The 25,333-nt window shown below is 36.0% G+C and overlaps 1 protein-coding gene across 3 annotated transcripts in view; it reads left to right on the top strand.

Annotated features, from left to right (window-relative positions):
• PRDM5 (PR/SET domain 5) overlaps positions 1 to 25,333 on the top strand; it is a 281,441-nt gene that overhangs the window by 102,340 nt on the left and 153,768 nt on the right. For all 3 annotated transcript variants that reach the window (XM_056803499.1, XM_007495542.2, XM_056803500.1), the window contains exon 3: positions 13,483 to 13,605. In XM_056803499.1, coding sequence (XP_056659477.1) covers positions 13,483 to 13,605 — 123 coding nt within the window. The remainder of the gene's footprint in view (positions 1 to 13,482; positions 13,606 to 25,333) is intronic.

Here is a 25,333-nt window from a genome sequence, read left to right as displayed (position 1 = left end):
GAGGAAAGGATTTTTAAAATATTGTGATCTAATGCTTTCATCATAAAGAGGAATAAACAAAGGGTTGAGGGGAAGGACTGAAACTGATGGGTTTATTGTGAAATGTGGAGTAACCAAGAAAATATTTAAGAGAAAGTAGTCTATTAAAATACTTTGTGATTAATTTCTTTGGCAAAACTTTCATAGTTTCTCAGAGATGGAAGGGCTATTTGATGGGTCAGGATTACCAAATATTATCCAGAGAAGGAAGAAGCGAGCAGATAAGATGTATAATTAATCCCTTCCCAAGTCTAAATAAAACTTTTGGGAATAGAATTGTTTCTATGAAACAAAACACACAAACAAGCTTTCTTACTTGGGGGACTATGAATCACAAAAACTTGTCAGGTGATGACACATGTTGCAGACCTTGGGAATTTGTTTTTTCTTTTATTTCAATGTGAGAACTAGGTGCTGTCAAAATTGATCACTCTAAAAGGGTGAGGGGGTACAGGGATGGAGAAGTTATCTTTTTATTTTCACTCAAATGTATTCTCAAGTTGAGATAATTAAACACTCAAAGAAAAGACATATGGTCAATCCACCAGTAAGCCAATTACAAGAGGAATGCCTGTAATATAAACACTTGTACTTGATGACATTCTTAGGGTCTGTTTTTTTTTTTTTTGTCTAAGCAAATATTCACTTTTTATAGTCCTATTGAAAGATAGAAAAGGAAATATGTGAATAAATTAGTCACAAGGCATAAAACATTGTGATCTCCTATTAGGAAAGGTTAGGCTGTCTTTCTCTCCTGAGACTGGTTATCTTTTTAGGAAACTGAAAATTTGCTTCTATTGTTGTAATACATTTGGAGAATCCCCCCAAATGGTACTGGAATCAGCCCACCCACATTTTCTTATCCTGTGTGAATGTACCTCTTTAAAATCTCTAGCATACACTCCCTTTTCCCCATCATTCTCTCAACATGTATCTACCTAATAGGTTATAGTTCTTCCTCTGATTTTTTAAGTACTATGTAAATACAATGACCATTTTTTTAGCTGTACATTTGCTTCCTTCTCTCTCCTTTTTTTTTCTAATTATAGCATGTTTATTCATGATGCCTGCTATATCCTTTCTTATGATCAAATCATTACTGATACCTTACCATGCAATAACACGGTACAATAGAAAGAATATTAGAATTCAAATCAAAGGACTTCCTCCTACATGTTGAACTTTCCCCATGCCCTTTGCTGGATCTTCCACATCATTCTCAATACTTGTAGGTTTCCCATAAGGCTCTGTTCTGAGCCACCTTCTTTTCTTTCCTTATACTATTTCACTTGGTGATCTCAACAATTTTCATCATTCTGCTGATGATTCACATGTCTACATATCCAGCTTTATCTTCTCAGCTGTTCTTCAGTCTTGCAAATATTTCCAACTGCCTATTAATCATCTCAAGCTGGATGTAGCAAAGACATCTTCAACTCAACATGTCTAAAAGTGAATTTAATAAGTATCATTCTCTTCGGTCTTTCTCCTCTTTCAAATTTCACTATTACTAGTATAGCACTATCCTCTCAGCTCCCTAAGCCTATCATCTTAAACTTCCATCTCATTCTACTTCTCCAAATTCAGTATGTTCCCAAGCCCTGTGATTTCTGCCAACATAACATCTCTCATAGAAGCCCTTTTCTTTTCCCTAAAATCATCACTACCTTGTGCAGGTCATTATCATCTCATTCCTCGACTATAATAATAGCTTTCTGGTTGCTCTGACTGTCAAAAGTCTCATCCCTTTTCACTCCATCCTTTACTCAACTGTCAAAATTTTCTGATTCAGTGAACTCTAGTGGCATCCTGTTGCCTCCAGGATGAAAGATAAAATGCTCTTGGCTCATGATAACCCTTGAAACTCTATCTATTAAACCTATATGAAAAAAATCATCTATTGATCTCCTAGTGTTACAAATTTTTTGACCCCACCAATATTCTAATCCTTTAGTAAGTATACCAAATTCTATTCTAATGATTTAAATATTGTATTCTATTCCCATTAGATTCTTTTTTATTCACTTTAAACATTATTTTATTTGGTCATTTCCAAACATTATTCATTGGAAACAAAGATCATTTTCTTTTCCTCACCTCAACCCCTTCCCACCACCTCTCCCATAGCCGACACATGATTCCACTGGGTTTCACATGTGTTCTTGGTTCGAACCCATTTCCATGTTGTTGGTATTTGCATTAGAGTGCTCATTCAGAGTCTCTCCTCAGTCGTATCCACTTCCCCCCGGTAGTCAAGCAGTTCCTTTTCACCGGTGTTTTCACTCCCATAGTCTATCCTTTGCTTGTGGATAGTGTTTTTTAAATCCCTGCAGATTGTTCAGGGACATTGCATTGACACTAGTGAAGAAGTCCATTACCTTCGATTGTACCACAGTGTATTAGTCTCTGTGTACAATGTTCTCCTGGTTCTGCTCCTCTCGCTCTGCATCACTTCTTGGAGGTCATTCCAGTCTCCATGGAATTCCTCTACTTTATTATTCCTTTTAGCACAATAGTATTCCATCACCAACATAAACCACAATTTGTTCAGCCATTCCCCAATTGAAGGGCATCCCCTCATTTTCCAATTTTTGGCCACCACAAAGAGCGCAGCTATGAATATTCTTGAACAAGTCTTTTTCCTTATTGTCTCTTTGGGGTATAAACCCAGCAGTGCTATAGCTGGATCAAAGGGCAGACAGTCTTTTATTACCCTTTGGGCATAGTTCCAAATTACTCTCCAGAATGGTTGGATCAATTCATAACTCCACCAGCAATGAATTAATGTTCCTACTTTGCCACATCCCCTCCAGCATTCATTACTTTCCATAGCTGTCATGTTAGCCAATCTGCTAGGTGTGAGGTGATACCTCAGAGTTGTTTTGATTTGCATCTCTGATTATAAGAGATGTAGAACACTTTTTCATGTGCTTATTAATAGTTTTGATTTCTTTATCTGAAAACTGCCTGTTCATGTCCCTTGCCCATTTATCAATTGGAGAATGGCTTGATTTTTTGTACAGTTGATTTAACTCTGTGTAAATTTGAGTAATTAAACCTTTGTCAGAGGTTTTTATAAAGATTGTTTCCCAATTTGTTGCTTCCCTTTTTATTTTAGTTACATTGGTTTTGTTTGTACAAAAACTTTTTAATTTGATGTATTCCAGATTATTTATTTTGCATTTTGTGACTTTAAGTCTTGCTTGGTTTTAAAGCCTCTCCCTTCCCAAAGGTCTGACATGTATACTATTCTGTGTTCGCCTAATTTTCTTATAGTTTCCTTCTTTATGTTCAAGTCATTCACCCATTTTGAATTGTCCTCCAATTTTCCCAGCAGTTTTTATGAAATATTGGATTTTTGTCCCAAAAGCTGGGATCTTTGGGTTTTTCATATACTGTCTTGCTCAGGTCACTTCCCCTGAGTCTATTCCACTGATCCTCCTTTCTGTCTCTTAGCCTGTACCAAATTGTTTTGATGACCTCTGCTTTATAATATAGTCTGAGATCTGGGACTGCAAGGCCCCCTTCCTTTTTTTTTCATTATTTCCCTGGATATCCTTGATCCTTTGTTCTTCCAAATGAACTTTGTTATCGTTTTTTCTAGACCAGTAAAAACATTTTTTGGAAGTTCCATGGGTATGGCACTAAATAGATAGATGAGTTTGGGTAGGATGGTCATTTTTATTATATTGGCTCGTCCTACCCATGAGCAGTTAATGTTTTTCCAATTGCTCAAGTCTAGTTTTAGTTGTGTGGAGAGTGTTTTGTAGTTGTGTTCATATAGTTCCTGTGTTTGTCTCGGGAGATAGATTCCTAGGTATTTTATTTTGTCTAAGGTTATTTTGAATGGGATTTCTCTTTCTAGTTTTTACTGATGAATTATGTTGGAGATGTATAGAAATGCTGATGACTTATGCGGGTTTATTTTGTATCCTGCAACTTTGCTAAAGTTGTTGATTATTTCAATTAGCTTTTTGGTTGAATCTCTAGGATTCTTTAAGTAGAGCATCATGTCATCTGCAAAGAGCAATAACTTGGTCTCCTCCTTGCCTATTTTGATGCCATCAATTTCTTTTTCTTCTCTAATTACTACTGCTAGTGTTTCTAGTACAGTGTCAAATAGTAGAGGTGATCATGGGCATCCTTGTTTTATTCCTGATCTTATTGGGAATGCATTTAGTTTATTCCCATTGCAGATGATATTAGCTGATGGTTTTAGATATATACTGTTTATTGCTTTTAGGAAAGACCCTCCTATTCCTATGCTTTCTAGTGTTTTCAATACGAATGGGTGTTGTATTTTATCAAAGGCTTTTTCTGAGTCTATTGAAATAATCATGTGATTTTTGTTGGTTTGCTTGTTGATATGGTTGATTATGTGGATAGTTTTCCTAATATTGAACCAGCCCTGCATCCCTGGTATAAATCCTACTTGATCATGGTGGATGACCCTTCTGATTACTTGCTGGAGTCTTTTTGCTAATATCCTACTTGAAATTTTTGCATCTATATTCATTAGGGAGATTGGTCTATAATTTTCTTTCTCTGTTTTTGATCTGCCTGGTTTTGGAATAAGTACCATGTTTGTGTCATAAAAGGAGTTTGATAGAATTCCCTCTTTGCTTATTATTATATCAAATAGTTTGAATAGTATTGGGATTAACTGTTCTCTGAATGTTTGATAGAATTCACTTGTGAATTCTCCAGGCCCTGGGGATTTTTTCTTAGGGAGTTCTTTGATGGCCTGTTGGATTTCATTTTCTGATATGGGATTATTTAAGAATTCTATTTCTTCTGTTAGTCTAGGCAGTTTGTATTTATGTATATATTCATCCATATCGTCTAGATTGCTGTATTTATTGCCATATAGTTGGGCAAAGTAGTTTTTAATGATTGCCTTAATTTCCTGTTTGCTGGAGGTGAGATCCCCCTTTTTATTTTTGATGCTGTCAATATGCTTTTCTTCTTTCCTTTTTTAAATTAGATTGACCAGTACTTTGTCTATTTTGTTTGTTTTTTCAAAGTACCAGCTTCTAGTCTAATTTATTAAATCAATAGTTCTATCACTTTCTATTTTATTAATTTCTCCCTTAATTTTTAAAATTTCTAGTTTGGTTTTCTGCTGGAGGGTTTTAATTTCATCATTTTTGAGTTTTTTTATTTGCATTTCCAATTGATTGATTTCTGCTCTCCCTAGTTTGTTAATATATGCACTCAGGGATATGAATTTACCTCTGATTACTGCTTTGGCTGCATCCCAAAAGGTTTGAAAGGATGTCTTGCTATTGTCATTTTCCTTGATGAAATTATTAATTGTTTCTGTGATTTCTTCTCTAACTAAATGGTTTTAGAGTATCATATTGTTTAATTTCCAATTAATTTTTTATTTGGCTCTCCATGTACTGTTACTGACTTTATTTTTATTGCCTTGTGATCTGAAAAGGCTGCATTTATTATTTCTGCTTTTCTGCATTTGTATGCCATGTTTCTGTGACCTAGTGTATGTTCAATCTTTCTGAATGTGCCATGTGGTGCTGAGAAGAAGGTGTATTACTTTTTGTCTCTATTTATTTTTCTCCATATGTCTATTAACTCTAATTTTTCTAAGATTTCATTCACATCTTTTACCTCTTTCTTATTTATTTTTTGATTTGATTCATCTAAATTTGATAATGGTTGGTTCAAATCTCCCACTAATATTGTTTTATTGTCTATTTCTTCCTTCAATTTTCCTAGTTTCTCCATTAGAAATTTGGATGCTATACCATTTGGTGCATACATGTTGATTAGTGATATTTCCTCATTGTCTATACTCCCTTTTAACAGAATATATTTACCTTCCCTATCCCTTTTGATCAAGTCTATTTTTGCTTTGGTTTTGTCTGATATCATGATTGCAACTCCATCTTTCTGTCAGTTGAGGCCCAGAAGGTCTTACTCCATCCTTTAATTCTGATCTTGTGGGTGTCTACCCAACTCATGTGTGTTTCTTGAAGACAACATATGGTAGGGTTTTGGATTCTAACCCATTCTGCGATTCATCTACCTTTTATGGGTGAGTTCATCCCATTCACATTCAACGTTATGATTTTGACTTGTGAATTCTCTGGCATTTTGATATCCTTCCCTAATTCTAACCTTTCTTCTTTAGCTCTAACCTTTTAATCCAGTGATTTACTTTAAATCAGTCCCCCTTGTCCCCTCCCTTGATATGTTTCCCTTTCTAGCCCCTCCTTTTTGCTCCCCCGATCCCCCTCTGCTTCCCTCCCCTTTTCTTTTCCCTCTCCCCCCCCCCTTGGTTTTCCCTTCTCCCTACCCTTGTTGGGTAAGATAGAATTCAAGATCCCAATGGATCTGGATGTTTTTCCCTCTCAGAGTTGATTTCCCTGAGAGTAAGGTTTAAGTAAAAACTCTCTTCCTCTCCTTCTTATAGGAGTTTTCTTCCCCTCCCCTTCCCGTGTGAATTTTTGTGTGAGATAGATTATTCTATTTGGTCTTTCTTTTCCCCCTATTTATACATTACATTTTCCCCACATGTTAGTATATATAGATTGATATAAATGTAGTCCTTATAGAAGAGAGCTTGAGTAAAAGAGAAAGATAACATTTTTCTCCTTTTCCCTTTCCTTCATATTTACCTTTTCAGGTATTCCATGCTCTTTGTTTTTTGATATCGAACTTTCCACAGAGCTCTGGTCTTTTCTTTGTAAAAACTTGTAAATCTTCTATTTTGTTGAATGCCCATACTTTCCCTTGGAACTATATAGTCAGTTTTGCTGGATAGCTGATTCTTGGTTGAAGATCCAGCTCTCTTGCCTTTCTGAAAATCATGTTCCATGCCTTACGATTATTCAGAGTGGAACTTGCAAGGTCTTGTGTGACCCTGACTGGCATTCCTTTATATCTAAATTCTTTTTCTGGCTTCTTGTAGGATTTTTTCTTTTGTTTGAAAGCTTTGGAATTTGGCAATTACATTCCTGGGAGTTGTCTTTTGGGGATTTAGTGTAGAGGGTGTTCTGTGAGCTCTTTGAGTGGTTGTATTGCCCCCTTGTTCTAGAATCTCTGGGCAATTTTCTTTGATTATATCTTGTATTATGATGTCTTGTTTGCTGTTTATTTCTGAATTTTCTGGTAGTCCAATTATTCTTAAATTGTCTCTTCTCCCTCTATTTTCCAAGTCTGTCACCTTGTCAGTGAGATATTTTATGTTCTCTTCTAATTTCTTTATCTTTTGACTTTGCTTTATTGATTCTTGCTCTTTTACCTCCTCGTTGTCTTCAAGTTGCCTAATTCTGACCTTTAAAGCCTGGTTTTCCTTTTCAGTTTGGTCAAACCAGTTTTGTAGTTGTGTGAAATTCTTTTGTATTAATTCCCACTCTTTCTGCCAGAAGACTTCCATCTTTTTGATCATTTTTGATTCAAATTCTTCAAGTTTGTGGAGAGTTTCCATTTCCTTTGGAAGGTTTTGGCGCTTTGCTTGTGTTTTTTATTCTATCTCCTCTGTATTTTGTATTTTTGCTCCATAAAATGTGTCCAAAGTTGCCCCCTTCTTGTTTTTCCTGTTGTTTTGAGGCTTTTTTGCTTCTCTGCTGTTTGTCATCTCTATCTGAGTGAGGGGGGCTGGCTCTTCTGTTATCTGTCTGGTGTTCAGTGGCTTTTGGCCCAGGCAAATTGTCTGTCTTCCCCAGGAAGCCCAGAATTGCTCGTGTTTTGGTGTTTCAGTGTTACTACCCTCCTCAGTCCCCTCCTGATGCTTCTCTGTTGCCTTACTTCTATGCTTTGCCCCTGGTTTGACACTCTCAAATGAATTTCAATGCCTTTGCTGGCTAGAGGAGCCTGCACTCTGAGGGGGAGGGGCAGTGGCTTCCTGGAGCTCCAAGGGCTGGTGATAGGATTAACCTCAAACTGAGTATTCCCTGAGGCAGGGACCTTTAGTGAGACTCAGATGGAAGGATCTGGTCAGGGGGCTACAGGCTCCCCCATCTCTCTCTGTTTCCCTGCTGTCTAAGTGCCCCCACAACTGGGTCAGGTTATTTTCAGGATGCGGCCTTCAGCTCCAAGGCCCTTTTGACATCTCTGAGGGTTACTGTTGTTTCAGATGACCCTGCATTCTGAGGGGGAGGACCCATGGCTTCCAGGAGCTCTGAGGGCTGGTGATAGGATTAACCTCAGACTGAGTATGCACTGAGGCAGGGACCTTCTGTGAGACTGAGATGGAATGATCTGGTCAGGGGGCACAGGCTCCCCCTGTCTCTTTTTGTTTCCCTGCTGTCTGGGTGCCCCCGCGACTGGGTCAGATTGTTTTCAGGGTGTGGCCTTCAGAATAGCCAGCTCCCGAGGCCCTTTTGCCTGTCCTGAGGTTCCTGCTGCTGCCTTGGATTCAGTGCTCTGGGTTGGGGGGGGATGGGTCCTGGGACCTTCCTTTTGCCTACTCCTTAGATCCGAGTGATCTCGGGTTCTGACTTTTGGGGGGCTGTACCTTTTTATCCAGGTCCAGGAGGAGTGTTTCTGGGGTCTATTCTGTGGTTTGTTTTGAATTCCAGTGCCCTAGGAGCATTCAGTTTGAGATCGGTAAGGAAGGGTTTCTGGAGCTCTGAACTTTAGCTTTTTCTAAGCTGCCATCTTGACTGGAAGATCTTGATCTGGTTCTTAAAGGAAGGGAGGACTGGAAATGGTCAGTGAAAAGTCATGGATCTGAGACAGGGAAGATCCTGTGTGAATAAAAACTGCAACCACAATAACAATTTAGTTCAATCACAGAGTGCTGGTGGGGGAGTGATGTTCAATGAGTCTGGAAAGATAGGTTGAGGGTAGTTTGGGTAGGAGCCTTAAAAGATAAACAGAGAGAACTCTGTATTTTATCCTACAAGCAACAGGAAACTAGAATTGATTGAATAGGGGAGTCATGTGGTCAAATTTGTACTTAATGAAAATGATTTAGACAGAAATGAGTAGTACAGACTAGAGTGGTGAGAGGCTTGTCTCAGTGAGACCAATTAGGAAGCTGTTACAATTATTTAGGCCAGAGGTGATGAGCACCCGAACTTTGGTAGTAGTTTTAAGTATACAGAAGGGATAAGATTCAAGAGATATTGGAATTTAGAAATAGCAAGATTTGGCAACTCACAGGCTATGTGGGGTGAGGGAGAAGGAGTGCAGGATGGGATCATGCCAAGACATTGGAAGGATGATGATACCTTTGGCATAATAAGCATGAATATTTTATTATAATAAAAAAGAAAGAAGATTATATGTGAAACTATAGTTCTATTAAAAAGTCTTTAAGTACATATAAATAAATATATATAGATAGATAGATAGATAGATAAATAGATAGATAATTTCACAGGATCATAACAAAGCCTCTCTGCTTGTCTTTCTCTTTCTGAATGTCCTGTTCTATTCCCTATATTTTTAATTTGCACTTTTCTCCTTTTTTAAAACCACTGTCATTACTTTCTAGTTTTCTCTCTTTAGTACAGAAGTCCTCCCTTGTAATATAAATATTGTCAAGCAAAACAAATCCACCAATCATCGTTGCCTGCAAATACATGGTACATTCTAAATCTCTTAGTCTGTCATCCTTTTGCCAAGAAGAGGGGAGCATGTCTCATTAGCAGTTTTATGGAGTTATAATTTAGATTAGAGTAAATAACTACTTGAGAGGTGTTTTCTGTTACATTTTAATAGTCGTTGTGAACCATTCTCCTTCTATTCACTTCACTTTGTGTCAGTTCATAGAAGTCTTCCTTTCTGAATCCATCCCTAAGTATTTTCATATTGGGCAATATCTCATTACATATATATCATATTTGACTAGCAATTCTGTAACTGAATTTTCCCACTTTATTTCTAGCTTTTTGCTATAATTTTAAAAAGTTGACAGCATAAGGTCTTTTATGAATTTGGATCTTTTCCTTCTGACTTTATCCTTTTTGGAATATATATGTATGTATAATATAGTTCCAAATTATTTTCCACAACTGTTATCTGTTAAATAATCAGATGCACCCAGAGTGAGTGTGGGAGAGCTGGTCCTGGTTTCAATGTATGATGTTTCTTACATCTGAAATAATGTGATTTTGTGACTCTAGGCATGAATGAATGAATAAAATCCCTTGAGCTTGTTTTGTGCCAAGTCTTGTGATAATCTTTAGAGATACAAATATATATGCAAGGATGTCCCTCCCCTCAATAGTAAGGGGTCACTATATATATATATATATATATATATGTTTGAAGGGGAGTTATAGGCATGGTAAATGGAGCCATCTGATATACAATTGACACATTCTTTCCAGAAGCCATCACAAATTGGTTTGATCACTCTTTTCAGAAAGCAAAGTGGTATGGAGTGTTCCAGGTGGTCTAGAGGAGAGATGGCAAACTCTCTGATGTGCAGCCTGAACTAGGTTAAAATGTAATTGGAAAATTTTTAAAAAATGGTACAACATCATTAATGTTAATTTGTGGTTTTCTAATTCAGTAATCAGTCTTTTTTTTTTAATTTGGTTCTACTGGTCTAGAGGTAGCCAAATGATAGCAAGATGGTAGCTAGGAATGAAGGATGTTTGTGATGTGAAGAATGTTCTGAAGATACAGGGAGTCATGAGGATTTGTGATGGTCAGACTCATTAATCAGAATAGTGTAACTCCAGTGTTGTGGCTCCAAAGAGGAATGGAATAAGCCACACATCTCAGAAGAGTTGGAGGGAGCAGTAGAATCATTGAGGGCAAGGAGATCGCTGGGATGGATGGTCAGATGGGATGGAAAATTTTATTCTTCTCTAACTGATTCTGTATTCTACTCTCTAAAGAAGCTTTAGAAGGCAATTTTTTCTCAATCCTTCTCTTCCTATTACCTCAGTTAAGAAACTTGCTTCACATTTTCTGAGAAAAGAGAGGCTTGAGCTTCCTTTTTTCTATTTCAAAACTACTTGACATCATCCCTTATTCTCTCTTCCTTTACTCCAATCATTGATTATTTGGATGCCCCTTTACCAAGCCCTGTCCCTGAGTGCTTGGCCCTAGTTTCTCCCATATTTTCCAGGATCCCCTACCCCCTCAGTTATTGCACTCCCACCCAACCTTCTGCCTTCATCCTTCAGCTAAAACTGCTCTCCTGAAAGTTACCCGTGATCACTTTTTTTTAAAACTCTCACCTTCCATCTTAAAATCAATTCTATATATAGACAGAAGAGTATTAAGGGCTAGGCAGTGAGGGTTAAGTAATTTGCCCAGAATCACACATATAGGACGTGTCTAAGGTCAGATTTGAACTTATTCCTATCTCCAGGTCTGGCTCTTTGTCCAATGAGCTACCTGTCTGCCTCTTTTTTTTTTTAAACCCTTACCTTCTGTCTTGGAACGAATTCTGTGTATTGGTTCCAAGGCAGAAGAATGGTAAGGGCTAGGCAATGGGGGTTAAGTGACTTGCCCAGGGTCATACAGCTAGGAAGTATAACCCAGGACCTCCCTTCTCTGGGCCTGACTCTTAATCCTCTGAGCTACCTAGCTGCCCCCCCCTCCCCTTCCTACCACTTTCAGTGATCTCTTAAGGGGAAAAAATATAAGATCTATCTTTATTTCTCTTGATACCTCTGCAGCATTTTGACATGATTGACTACTCTCTTGTTTATACTCTCAGCCTCTGGGTTTTGTTGACATTCTTCTCAGTTTTCCTCTTACCTATTTTACTACTCCTCAGTCTCTTTTGTTGCACCTTCATCCATATCACTCACCTTAACTGTATAGATATTCTTTAAGGTATCTCTAGTCTTATTTCTCTTTTGCCTCATCCCTCTTATTCTTAGTGATTTTATAAACTCCTCTGCATAGATTTAATTATCATCCTCATGTTGATCACATATACATAAACATATATATATAATTTTTGTATTTACATATATATAATTTATACATTTATGTATATACATGCATATATGGATGTATATAGATAACTGTATCCCCAGTCTATCTGTTGTGTACTAGTTCCATGAGAATCCTGAAAACTAGATGTCCAACAGATACTTCTAACCAAACATATCCAATTAGAACTTATCTGTCCTCAAAAACCCACTTCTATCTTCAACTTCCCCATTAGTGTCATCCCCTTGGTTTTCAATCTTGACATTGCCCCTCATTCTTACTTACTACACATAAACAGACAGTAGCCAAAACTAGTCAATTTTCTTCTGCAGTGTTTCTTATATCCATTCCCTCCATCATCTTTTTTTTCTATTAAATTTTTTATTTCTAAATTTTTTCTGTGATTACATGATTTATGTTTTCTTCCTCCCTTCATTCCTCCTCCCCCTCCTAGAGTTGACAAGCAATTACACTGGGTTATACATACATACATATATATACATATATACATATATATATATATACACATATAATTACTTGAATCCATTTCAATATTATACATTTTGTATAAGAATAATCCTTTAAAACCAAAACCCTAAATCACATACCCATGTAAAGAAATGATAAATCATGTTTTCTTCTGGATTTCTTTCTCTAGATGTGGATAGCATTTTTTCTCATAAGTCCCATAGAATTGTCCTGGATCATGGTATCACTATTAGTAGCAAAGTCAATTACCTTTGATTGTCTCACAATGATAGTTTTTGTGTATAATGATCTCCTAGTTCTGCTTATTTCACTATGCATCTGTTCATGTAGGTCTTTCCACTTCTTTTAGAAATCCATCAATTCATCATTCCTTATAGCACAATAGCATTCCATTACCATCATATACTACAATTTGTTCAGCCATTCCCCAATTGAGAGACATCCCCTCATTTTCCAATTTTTTTGCTACTACAAAAAGCTCAACTATAAATATTTTTGTACAAACAGATCCTTATCCAGACTTTTTTATCTCTTTGGGATACAAACCCAGTAGTGATATTTCTAGATCAAAAGGTATGCATTATTTTAAAGTCCTTTGGGAATTATTCCAAATTGTCCCCCAGAATGGTCAGATCAATTCACAACTCCACCAGCAGTGCATTAGTGTCCCAACTTTGCACATGACTATCATCTTAATGTAGACCCTTAATACTTCTTTCCTTTCAATGGCCTCCTGATTGGTCTCCTTTTCTCAGTCCCCCTTACCCAAAGATGCCAAAGTGAATTTTATTAAAGTTCGATCTGACTATATGACTCCTCTGCTCAATAAACTCTAAAGAACCCCTATTGTTTCTTCAATAAAGTATTATTTCTCTGTTAACCTAATAAAATCTTTCACAACCTGCTCTCCTCCTAGCTTTCTAGCTCTATCCACTCAAAACTGCTAGAAAAAAATTAATGATCTCTATTTCATTAGCAATCTCTATTTCTGTGTAATTTTAATTTTCTTTGTGCTAAATTAGCTTCAACTTGCTTATGCTAATTAAGATAAAAAGCAAAGATATATTTTTCTCTTTTATATTCTAGGTGTGTGGAAGTAAGGGCCAAGTCCTCTATGTCTTGGATGCCAGCAATCCACGTTTCTCTAACTGGTTGCGCTTTGTTCATCAAGCACCCACCCCAGAGCAAAAGAACCTGGCTGCCATTCAGGTGAGCTGGTCTGTCAGATATCTCTGGGTACCATATATTCATTCCTCTCTTTGTTTCTATTTGCAGTTCTGAGGTAGAACAGAGTCCTAAACTGCTACTCAACCTGAGACAGAAGTGTGTCATGGCAGCTCAAATGTGCCCCATGTAAATAGAAGTGTCAGTGTTCAGAGGATGGGAAGTACTAGTCACTCTGAACCCTTCCACAGTTTCTCAACATTTCTCATTCATTCATTCATTCATTCATTCATTCATTCATTCATTCATTCATTCATCTGTTTATTCATTCATTTAGTCATTCAACTTGTCAATATCTGGAGAAGATTTTTAATCCAGATATCCAACTTTTAGTTCATGGTGCATTCATGGTCATAAAAATAAATGGTCTAGCAGGAAGAGTGACCAGAAATTAACAGATCAATAGCCTGGAATATACCTTCTTTTCAGGAGCACATGGTACATTCACAAAAATTGACCATGTATTAGGGCATAAAAACATTGCAAACAAGTGCAAAAGAGCAGAAATAATAAATGCAACCTTCTCATGTCACAAAGCAATGAAAATAATAATTAGTAAGGGTACATGAAGAGGCAAATAAAAAATTAATTGGAAATTAAACAATACGATTCTCCAAAATCAGTTAAAGAACAAATCGTAGAAACAATTAATAACTTCATTGAAGAAAATGACAATGATGTGACATCCTTTCAAAACCAATGGGATACAGCCAAAGCAGTACTCCGGGGGAAAGTTATATCCTTGAGTTCATATATTTACAAATTAAGAAGGGCAGAGGTCAATGAAATGGGCATGCAAATTAAAAAAGTAGAAAGTGAACAAATGAAAAATCCTCAGATATAGACTAAATTAGAGATCCTAAAAATCAAAGGAGAAATTAATAAAATTGAAAGTCAAAGGACTATTGATTTAATAAATATGACTAGAAGCTGATACTTTGAAAAAACAAAAAAAAATAGACAAAGTACTGGTCAGTCTAATTAAAAAAAGGAAAGAAGAAAACAAAATTGACAGTATCCAAGATGAAAAGAGAGACCTCAATCTAATGAAGAGGAAATTAAGTCAATAATTAAAAACTACTATGCCCAATTATACGAAAAAAATATGGCAATCTAGGTGATATGGATGAATACTTACAAAAATATAAATTACCTAGACTAACAGAGGAATAAATAAATTACCTAAACAACTCCATATCAGAAAAAGAAATTGAACAAGCCATCAAAGAACTCCCTAAGAATAAATCCCCAGGTCCAGTTCAATTCACAAATGAATTCTATCAAACATTCAAAGAACAACTAATCCCAATAACAAACTATTTGACAGAATAAGCAAAGAAGAAGTTCTATTAAATTCATTTTATGACGCAAACATGGTACTGATTCCAAAGCCAGGCAGGTCAAAAACAGAGAATAAAAACTATAGACCAATCTCCTTAATGAATGTAGATCCAAAATCTTAAATAGGATACTAGCAAAAAGACTCCAGCAAGTCATCACAAGGGTCATCCACTATGACCAGGTAGGATTCATACCAGGAATGCAAGGATGGTTCAGTATTAGGAAAACCATCCACATAATTGACCATATTAACAAGCAAACTGACAAAAATCACATGATTATCTCAATAGCTACAGAAAAAAGCCTCTGATAAAATACAACACGCATTCCTGTTGAAAACACTAGAAAGTATAGGAATAGATGGACCTTTCCTAAAAATAATAAATGGTATATATCTAAAACCATCAGTAAACATCATCTGTAATGGGGATAAACTAGAAGCCTTCCTAATAAGATCAGGAGTGAAACAAGGATGCCCACTATCACCTCTATCATTTAACATTGTACTAGAGACACTAGCAGTAGCAATTAGAGAAGGAAAAGAAATTGAAGGTATTAAAATTGGCATTGAGGAGACCAAGCTTTCACTATTTTTGGATGGCATGATGGTTTACTTAAAGAATCCTAGAGAATCAACCAAAAAGCTAGTCGAAACAATCAACAGATTTAGCAATGTTGCAGGATACAAAATAAACCTGCATAAGTCATCACATTTCTATATATCTCCAACCCATTTCAGCAGCAAGAATTAGAAAGATAAATTCCATTTAAAATCACTCAAGACAATATAAAATGCTTAGGAATCTATCTGCCGAGACAAACACAGGAAGTATATGAAAACAACTACAAAACACTCTCCACACAATTAAAACTAGGTTTAAATAATTAGAAAAACATTGATTGCTGATGGGTAGGATGAGCTAACATTATAATAATGACAATCCTACCCAAATTAATCTACTTATTTAGAGCCATACCCATTGAAATATCAAAAAACTTTTTTTACTGAATTAGGAAAATAAACATAACAAAGTTCATTTGAAAGAACAAAAGATCAAGGATATCCAGGGAAATTATGAAAAAAATGCAAATGAAAGAGGACTTGCAGTCCCATATCTCAAACTATATCATAATGCAGTGGTTATTAAAACAATTTGGTACTGGCTAAGAGACAGAAAGGAGGATCAGTAGAATAGACTAGAGGTAAACGACCTCGGCAAAACAGTCTATGATAAACCCAAAGATCCCAGCTTTTGGGACCAAAATCCAGTATTTGATAAAAACTGATGGGAAAATTGGATGACAGTATGGGAGAGATTAGGTTTGGATCAACATCTCACACTGTACACCGAGATAAACTCAGAATGGGTGAATGACCTAAATATAAAGAAGGAAGTTATAGGGAAATTAGGTGAACACAGAATAGTATACTTGTCAGATCTTTGGGAAAGGAAAGACTTTAAAACCAAGCAAGAGCTAGAAAAAATCACAAAACGTAAAATCAATAATTTTGATTACATCAAATTAAAAAGTTTTTGTACAAAGAAAACTAATGTTTCCAAAATTAGAAGGGAAGCAACAAATTGGGAAATAACTCTGATAAAAGTCTAATTACTCAAATTATAAAGGGCTAAACCAGTTGTACAAAAAATGAAGCCATTCTCCAATTGATAATTGGGCAAGGGACATGAATAGGCAATTTTCAATTAAAGAAATAAAAAACTATTAATAAGCACATGAAAAAGTGTTCTAAATCTCTTATAATCAGAGAAATGCAAATCAAAACTCGGAGATAACCTCAAACCTAGTAGATTGTCTAACATGACAGCAGAGGAAAGTAATGAGTGCTGGAGGGAATCTGGCAAATTTGGGACATTAATGCATTGCTGGTGGAGTTGTGAATTGATCCAACTATTCTGGAGGGCAATTTGGAACTATTCCCAAAGGGCGCTAAAACACTGCCCTTTGATCCAGCCATAGTACTGCTGGGTTTGTACTCCAAAGAGATAATAAGGAAAAAGACATGTACAAGAATATTCATAGCTGTGGTCTTTGTGGTGGCAAAAAATTGGAAAATGAGGGGATGTCCTTCAATTGGGGAATGGCTGAACAAATTGTGGTATATGTTGGTGATGGAATACTATTGTGCTCAAAGGAATAACAAAGTGGAAGAATTCCATGTGACTGGAACAACCTCCAGGAATTGATGCAGAGAGGAGCAGAACCAGGAAAGCATTGTACACAGAGCCTGATGCACTGTGGTACAATTTAATTTAATGGGTTTCTCCATTAGTGACAATGCAATGACCCTGAACAACTTGCAGGAACCTATGAGAAAAACCACTTTCCACATCCAGAGGAAACACTATGGAACCCCAAAGGAAAACAACTGCTTGAATACATGGGTTGAAGGGATATGGTTGGGATGTAGACTGTAAATGAACATCCTAGTGCAAACAACATCATTGAAATAGGTTCTGATCAAGGACACAAGTAATACCTAATGAAATTGAGTGTTGGCTGCGGGAAGGGTGGGTGGAGGGAAGGGAGGGAAATAATGTGAATATTGTAACCAAGGAATAATGTTCTAAATTGACTAAATAAACTAAAAAGAAAAAAAGAGAAAAAAAATGGTGAGCAAGGATAAAAAAATAAAGACAGATAAATTCTTCAGGATGAAAATTCATGGATGGATGAGATATGGTCTGGTGAAGAGATTCTCAGCATCACAAAGATCATTGTTACAATGAATTATTCAAGTAGGGCATAGTGGAAAGGCTATTGGATTTAGAATCAGGAAAGAGTTGGCCTCAGTTTCCACTTTGGTCTGGAAAAAATCATAGTGTCTCTGAAACTTCAGTCTCCTAACTTAAGAGTGAGAGTTCAGGATCATACCTGAAATTATGAACTTGAGACATCAGAAAGATGAGGTGCTTTTGAAACAATAAACAGAAAGTTTTCCATGTTTTAAAAATAATATAACAATGATAAAAGAATGAGATTTAGGTTTTTGACATAGCCAATCTGAATTTTTTCTCATGGATAAGCATATTTATTTTAATTTATCACATATTTATAGCAAATCATATGTATATATTATTGTAATGTTACTTATATTACATTAAATTATAAAATAAAAATAAATGGTAACAAAAATACAAAAATGAATTGCATCTGAAAAAAATTAAATAAGTGTATTATATGTAGTATAACCCTTCACTTTACATATTGGATAAATGAGATAGAGAAACTTAGAGAGAGACAGAGCAAAACACACACACACACACACACACAGATAGAGATAGATAGAGAGAGAGAGAGAGAATGGGGGGGGACCAACATAGAGACAGACACACACACAGATATTTAATTTCAGTCACAAAGGCCAGAAGAAGAATTTGAAACTGAGTCCACTACCCTTTCCTGTATAAGGGGATAATAATATTTATTATCACTAAATCACAGTGCTAAATCACTCACTTTTGCTTCAAGACTTTAAAATATAATATATGCAAAGTGCTTTGAGCTTTAACAAGCTGAATGGATAAAATTATGAGCTATCATTATTAAGAAAGGAAAGTTAGCTGCAAGTTGGAGAGGGCAGTGGTGGTTCCTTCCCAGCATCCTATGGCGTTTCTGGTGAGAAATCCAGAGTGTTCCATCATCTTCTGTGTTTTGCAGAAAAGATTTTAATCTTCCTCTAAGTCTTAACTGATACAAATAATTTTTGGCTTATATGGACATTGCTTTGAATTGGAGTTTCTCTTTATTTGAAGCTCCCTAAAGCAAAACTATGAAGAAGCTGACAGTTCATGTCATGATTTTCATTTGGAAATACAATTAGAATATTTACTTAGAAAATGTCACCAAGAGCTATGAAAAGTTGCCTCCAATGTCATGAAAGTGTTGAATATTTATATTACAGCTCATTACCAGGCTTCCCTAATTATATTTTTGGCACTCACTTTTAGAACTGATTCTATTGTTCCTCATTTAAATAATGCTTATGAAATTTTATGTCTAATGATGCTAGTTCTCTCCAAAATCCTCTTAAAAAAGTAAAAGTTTTTCTACTCTGCATTCCCAAGAATGCTGCCCAATTGGACTTAGCCCTTAAAAGGCTAAGTCCCCCTTTTAAAACAATTTTTTTATCAATTACATGTAGAAATAATTTTTGACAGTTATTATCTGACACTTTGAGATTCTGATTCTTTTTTTTCCTAGTTCCAAAGAATGTATTATAAAACATGATGTTCACATCTAGATAGAATGAATGGATTCAAAATGCAAACTAGAGCATGATTGCTTTCCCTCCCCCTTCCCTTCTGCTTTTTGGACATGGCTGATGTGGAATGTGATTTGTAATGTCCTATATATATTTATAAGTTCTGGCTTTATTTCCTTCTCTATGATTAGGAGATATAGAGGATGGAGGAGGAGAATTTGCCAAAAATAAAATTGAATTTACACTTTTTTAGAAGAAAAAAAGAGGAGACTTGAACTAGCTTTTTATCAGGGTTATGTGATATGACAGATTTTTGTCACTGGCTATTTTGATATTTCAAGATATACTATTACCACTTCCACCCTCCCCCTCAAACTGGTTAGTCTAGAAAGCCCATCAGAAATGCAAATAAAGTTCGTTTGACATGACTCATAATGTCATTTGTTAAGAAGGCAAAAAGGGTTGAGCCAATTAGTTTGCAGTTACATGAACAAACTACTTTTATTTTAATTCAAGTACCAGACTGAGACTGTATTAAGATATTCCTGTGGCTTTTCTAACCTCTTAAATTGAACTTGATGAAGAAGAACATTTAGATTGGATTCAGACTTAAATTTGGAGCCAAGATCTTGGTGATAAAGATATAAAATAAATAATTAACTGTGTATCTGCAGGCCTCACCAAAGATGGAATTTAACATCAGGGTAAGATTGAGCAAGGAACTAAGTATGCAACTTAGACAGTTGAAGTTCTAGATTTATATCCAGGATTCTAATAGTAGAAAAGATTGGGACCAAAAATTTGATGAAACTATGATTATGATCAGGAAGTCAGAATCATAATAAATTTAGAGCTGGAAAGGGTTTTGGAGTCTGAGTTTAATTCTCACTTTTGACAGATGGGGAAACAGAGGCACAAAGAGATTAAGTGACTTGCCAAAGAACATAAGCAAGTATGTGAGACAGCATTTAAAACTAATATTTCCTGACTCCATGCCCAATGCCAAATTTACCATGCCATGTTCCTGATCCAAAATTGCCCATATTTGAACTTGGATTTTCTTGCATCAAATTTATAGTAGTTGCTATTACTGCATGGAAAAAGGTGTGTGGTTTTCTTTCTTTTTTAAAAAAATTAATTGATTTATTTAGTCAATTTAGAATATTATTGCTTGGTTATAAGAATCGTATTCTTTCCCTCCCCTCCCTTCCCCTACCCTTCCTATAGCTGATGCACAACTCCACTGGGTATTACAGGTGTCCTTGATCAGAACCCATTTCCATGTTGTTGGTGTTTGCATTAGGATGTTCATTTAGAGTCTACATCCCCCATCTTATCCCCTCAACCCATGTAATCAAGCAATTGTTTTTCTTCAGTGTTTCTACTCCCACAGTTCTTCCTCTACATGTAGATAGTGTTTTTTCTCATAAATCCCTCCAAGTTGTTCAGGATCACTGCATTTCCACTAATGGAGAAGTCCATTACATTTGAGTGTTCCACAGTGTATCAGTCTCTGTGTACATTGTTCTCCTGGTTCAGCTCATTTTAATTTGCATGAATTCCTGGAGGACCCATGGAATTCATCCAGTTCCAGGAATTCCTTTGAGCACAATGGTATTCCATCACCAACATATACCACAATTTGTTCAGCCATTCACCAATGGAAGGGCATTCCCTCATTTTCCAATTTTTTTGCCACCAGAAAGAGTGCAGCTATGAATATTTTTTCATGTCTGTTTCCTTATTATCTCTTTGGGGTACAAACCCAGCAGTGCTATGGCTGGATCAAAGGGCAGACAGTCTTTTAGTGTCCTTTGGGCAAAGTTCCAATTTGCCCTCCAGAATGGTTGGATCAATTCACAACTCCACCAGCAGTGCATCAATGTCCGGACTTTGCCACTGAGATTCTGATTCTTGCCCTCTCTTTCTTCTTCATCCCCTCCCCCTTTCCTGGGACAATACATAGTCTGATATAGGTTATCTCTGTGTTGTCATTCAAAACATAGGATGTAGATAGATCTGAAAGGGGATCAGGATATATCTGCTCTCTGTAAGCTTTCCTGCTAAATCATACTATCTCTTTAGAGAGAAGTACATAGCACAATGGATGGAGTATCAGGCTAAAAGTTAGGAAGACTGAAGTTCAGATATAGCCTCTGACAACTGCATGATCCTATGGCAAATTAACTTCTATCTCTTCATTTTCCATTGGCAAAATCAGCATCATAGGTATTACCTACCTGTAAAGATTATTGTGAGAATCAAGTGAGATGATCTTTATAAAACATTTAGAACAGATAATAGGTACCTAATAACTGTTTGTTAACTTCTTTATTTAGGATACTAACCTTTTGCTTAATGATTAGGCCTATTTAACTGGAAATTTGTTTCTTTATATTTGTACATCTTCCTAGTAATCTCCTTTTAGAGAAGAGAATACTTCATCATTCTTAAAAACATGAAAAAAAATAAATGCATGGTCCTAATGAACAGATAAGTAAAACATTTATTATTTAGCTAATAATAAATGAATAAATAGTGGTGTTATCTTGGAAGCCGGAGCTGGGAAGTGCTTGAACTTGAACTCAAGTTCAGCCATCTAGGATAAGGCTAAGCTGATGGAGTGTTTGCCCTGAGTCTGGCATAAATATGGTGAACCACTGGGAGGAGAGTGATACCCACATCAAGTCACTTAAGGAGTTCTGTTTGAAACCATCCCTGTTTGGAGATACAATAGGTCAAAACTAATGGCTCAATCAAATGGACCCAAGCCTATGAGTAGTCTCTGCACTTCTATTCTGAGTGAGATGGGGAGACCCAGTCTCTAAAAGAAAAATCTAACAAAACCTCATTAAATACGAAATCATTTTTTGAGACATTAGGGTAGTTTGAGATTTTGGGTATAGCCTGGGCACATCTGGGATAGCTTCTGCATACCTATGACTAGATATGGGAAGTGAGACTTTAAGGTGTTGATTTTTACTTTCTTATTCCAAGGATTCCTCATGTTATTTTAAGAAATAAATTGGGACAGGTATCAGATCAACTAATTAAAAGGCTTTATGAAAGTCTGTTTTTGCAATTTTAGGTTCATAGTATTCTAGATTTAGAGCTGAAAGGGACCCTCATTTTACAGATGAAGAAATTTAGATCTGAAGTTTAAGCAGCATGCCCAAAGTCACATATTTCCCATGGCAAATAGTGTAGCATATGTAGATACTTACTAGACTAGAGTGCAGGATCATTTCCTGAAATTAGGTGTTAAAGGTGGTGTGGCCATGATTCAGATTAATTCAAATATATGATTGTTCAGAGACCAAGAAGCTTAGAGTGTCAAATAGGAAATCTTATTTGTGGGACTTGCTGGATTCACTAAGTCTACCTAAAGAGGATTCTTTAGTGTCTTATGAAGACCCCAGTTCATATTTGGCGTCAGACCTTTTCTAGTTGTGTGACCCTGGTCAGGTCATTTAACATTGTCTTTTTCAATTTCCACATCTATGAAATAGAAATGACAGCATCCCTCCCAGGGTTGTGATGAGGATCAAATGAAATAATATTTATAAAACACTTTGCTGAGTGCCTGCTACATATTAGGCACTTAATAAGTCCTTCCTTCCTTTTCTTATGCAAAGTTGACAACATTCTTTCAATTTCTCTCTCACAATGGTTATCCCATGGCCCTATTCTTGGTGTACTACAGTATAGAAAATTGTCATAGATTCCTCTCTAAGACAGATTCTTGACTTCACAATAATGACAGTATAGGCTGTGGGCAGTCTAGACTTGGACCTCAAGTAAGGCAAAAAGGGAAATGACCTGGTCCTGGGTCAGAGAGTAGCTTCTGCAATTGGTTGGAATGATCTCATGAGGTTTACATTATTTTAGGCCAGAAATGCCACAGTGCTGTGAGTGTATCATTATGTTTCCTGCCTAACATTATGAATCTTTTGGATTCCAAATTGCATCTGGTATTTAGGATATTCAGGAAATTTTTTATTTGGGTTGTATATCCCTGGAGTAGAGTAAATGAAAAACATTTGTGTCTATGTGGCTTGGTGGAAAATGTCAATACTTGGTCCAATTTTTTTGGACAAGGGATTAAGAATTTGAAGTCTGTTTTGGCAAAGAATTGGAACTCCTTGTTGAAGACTTGGTTATATTCTGAGCTCTGCTGTTTATTTGACTTAAGAAAATTTGCTTTGGAAATGATGATTTAAGTATCAGAATCATTGTGGGAGGATTTCATAAGCAAACCCTCTTCCCACGTGCCTAGATTATGAAATTGAAGTTGAATGGTCCATTTGGATTTACTGAAATATATCTGTAGCTGGCAACCAGGAATTTTAGAATGAGAAAGACATGTCAAATTGATCAGAAGGTAATTTCAAAGCCCATAAATCATGCATTTAAACGAATAACTCCCGATGTAGTTTGGAGGACTTAGTGAGATTAAATAGAAAAAGCAGAAACATACATGTAGAGTTACAGTAAGGAAAGTTAAATTGCAGTCTATTCAGTAGTTTAATGATGGGATATTTATAGTGGTTTAGAATAGTGGTTGCCAAACATTCAAAATCACACACTCCAAGCAGTGTACAAAAACATCAACTCCCAATATTTGTATATATTTTAAAATTTAATTTTCTTTTTTTCTTTCTCTCAACTCTTCACTCCATTTTCCATGGGGAAAATGAAAATAAAGTCATTTTAACATTATATATATACACACACATATATATACACATATATATGTGTGTATATATATATATACATATATATATATAATTCAAGCAAAACACATGTCAATATTGGCTGTGCCCAAAAATGTATTTCTCATTCTGCAGCTTGAGTCTATCATCTCTCTGTCAGGAGGTAGGTAGTGTGCTACATTACTGTCTTCTGGAATTATAGTTGGTTATTGTGTTGATCCAAGTACTTAAAACTATCATAGTTAATTGTTTTTATGAGATTGTTATTGTAGAAATTCTTTCCTGGTCCTGCTTAATTTAATCTTTCTCAATTTATGCAAGTCTTCCAAAGTTTCTCTGAACCTATCCCTTTCCTTGTTTCTTATAGAATAATAATATACCGTTATATTAATATATCAGAATTTTAAAGCCATTCTCCACTTGTTGGGAACTCCTTTAGTTTCCAAGAAATTAAGATGGAAAGATACTAAGTATATAGACAACATTGTTCTTGGATTTTGTCTTGGTCATGCTCTCTAAAGGTGTCAGCCATGTGTCGTCCATAGGCAGAGTTGGAACTGAATCACTTTCTCTAGAGGTTTCTCAGAAAAATCACCTTTCATTTCAGCCAACTGTGGGCCATTTGTTTGAGAACTGAAGTGTCTGCTAAAGTTAAATAAATATTCCTATCTAAGAGAAAGAAAACAATTAGACACCTAAGGACACCCAGTGAAAGAAAACCAGGAAGGAAATAACCCAAGAGAAAATCATTCTTGTGAAAATCTTAGTGTTTAAGAAGAAAAGACCAAGTTGATCCAAAAATATCTTAAGAAGAGCTTGAGTATTTTATAGAAAATAAGATTTCCCAGAAGGGGAAAAATGGTGACTGAAAAATCATGTTTGTCTTGTTACTATTAAGAGAGTTAGGGGGAGAAAGAGAGGCAGCATGACACTACTCCAGGAAGATATTCATAAACACATCCTATGCCAGTATTCCAGCACAGTTAATTAAAGACATTTATTCCAATCAGTTATTCTGTCCAGTGTAACCCAGTGCTCAAGCCTGGTACACTTGCATAAGATTCTTCTCTGAAGAAGAGAATAATTAATTGCTCAGTTCCACATGCCCATTTGAGGTGTTGTTGTTGAGCATTTGAGAGAGGAGAGGGAGTCTGCTTCTTTTCCACTTTTAAAAAGGACATATGTGATTCTAGGTTCCCTTGAGGGAGAGAGCCCTAGGAAAGGAGAAAAAAAGTTTTGTGAAGTGACCTAGATATAGATAAACCACCTATTCTTCAGGCCAGCAAATGGGTTTTGTCATTGATTGTCTTATATGCATTTCCCACCTGAAGGTCTTTGTATTTGGGTCATCTATCCTTGGAATGTGTTTTGCCTTCACCTTTACTACAAAGAATCCCTAGTTTTGTTAAAGGCTTAGTTCAGCTGCCATCTTCTA

The sequence above is a fragment of the Monodelphis domestica genome, chromosome 6, assembly GCF_027887165.1.
Source record: "Monodelphis domestica isolate mMonDom1 chromosome 6, mMonDom1.pri, whole genome shotgun sequence".
Lineage (NCBI taxonomy): Eukaryota > Metazoa > Chordata > Mammalia > Didelphimorphia > Didelphidae > Monodelphis > Monodelphis domestica.
The sequence above is the reverse complement of the archived record's forward strand: the minus strand, read 5'-3'. Positions and strand labels throughout refer to the sequence as shown.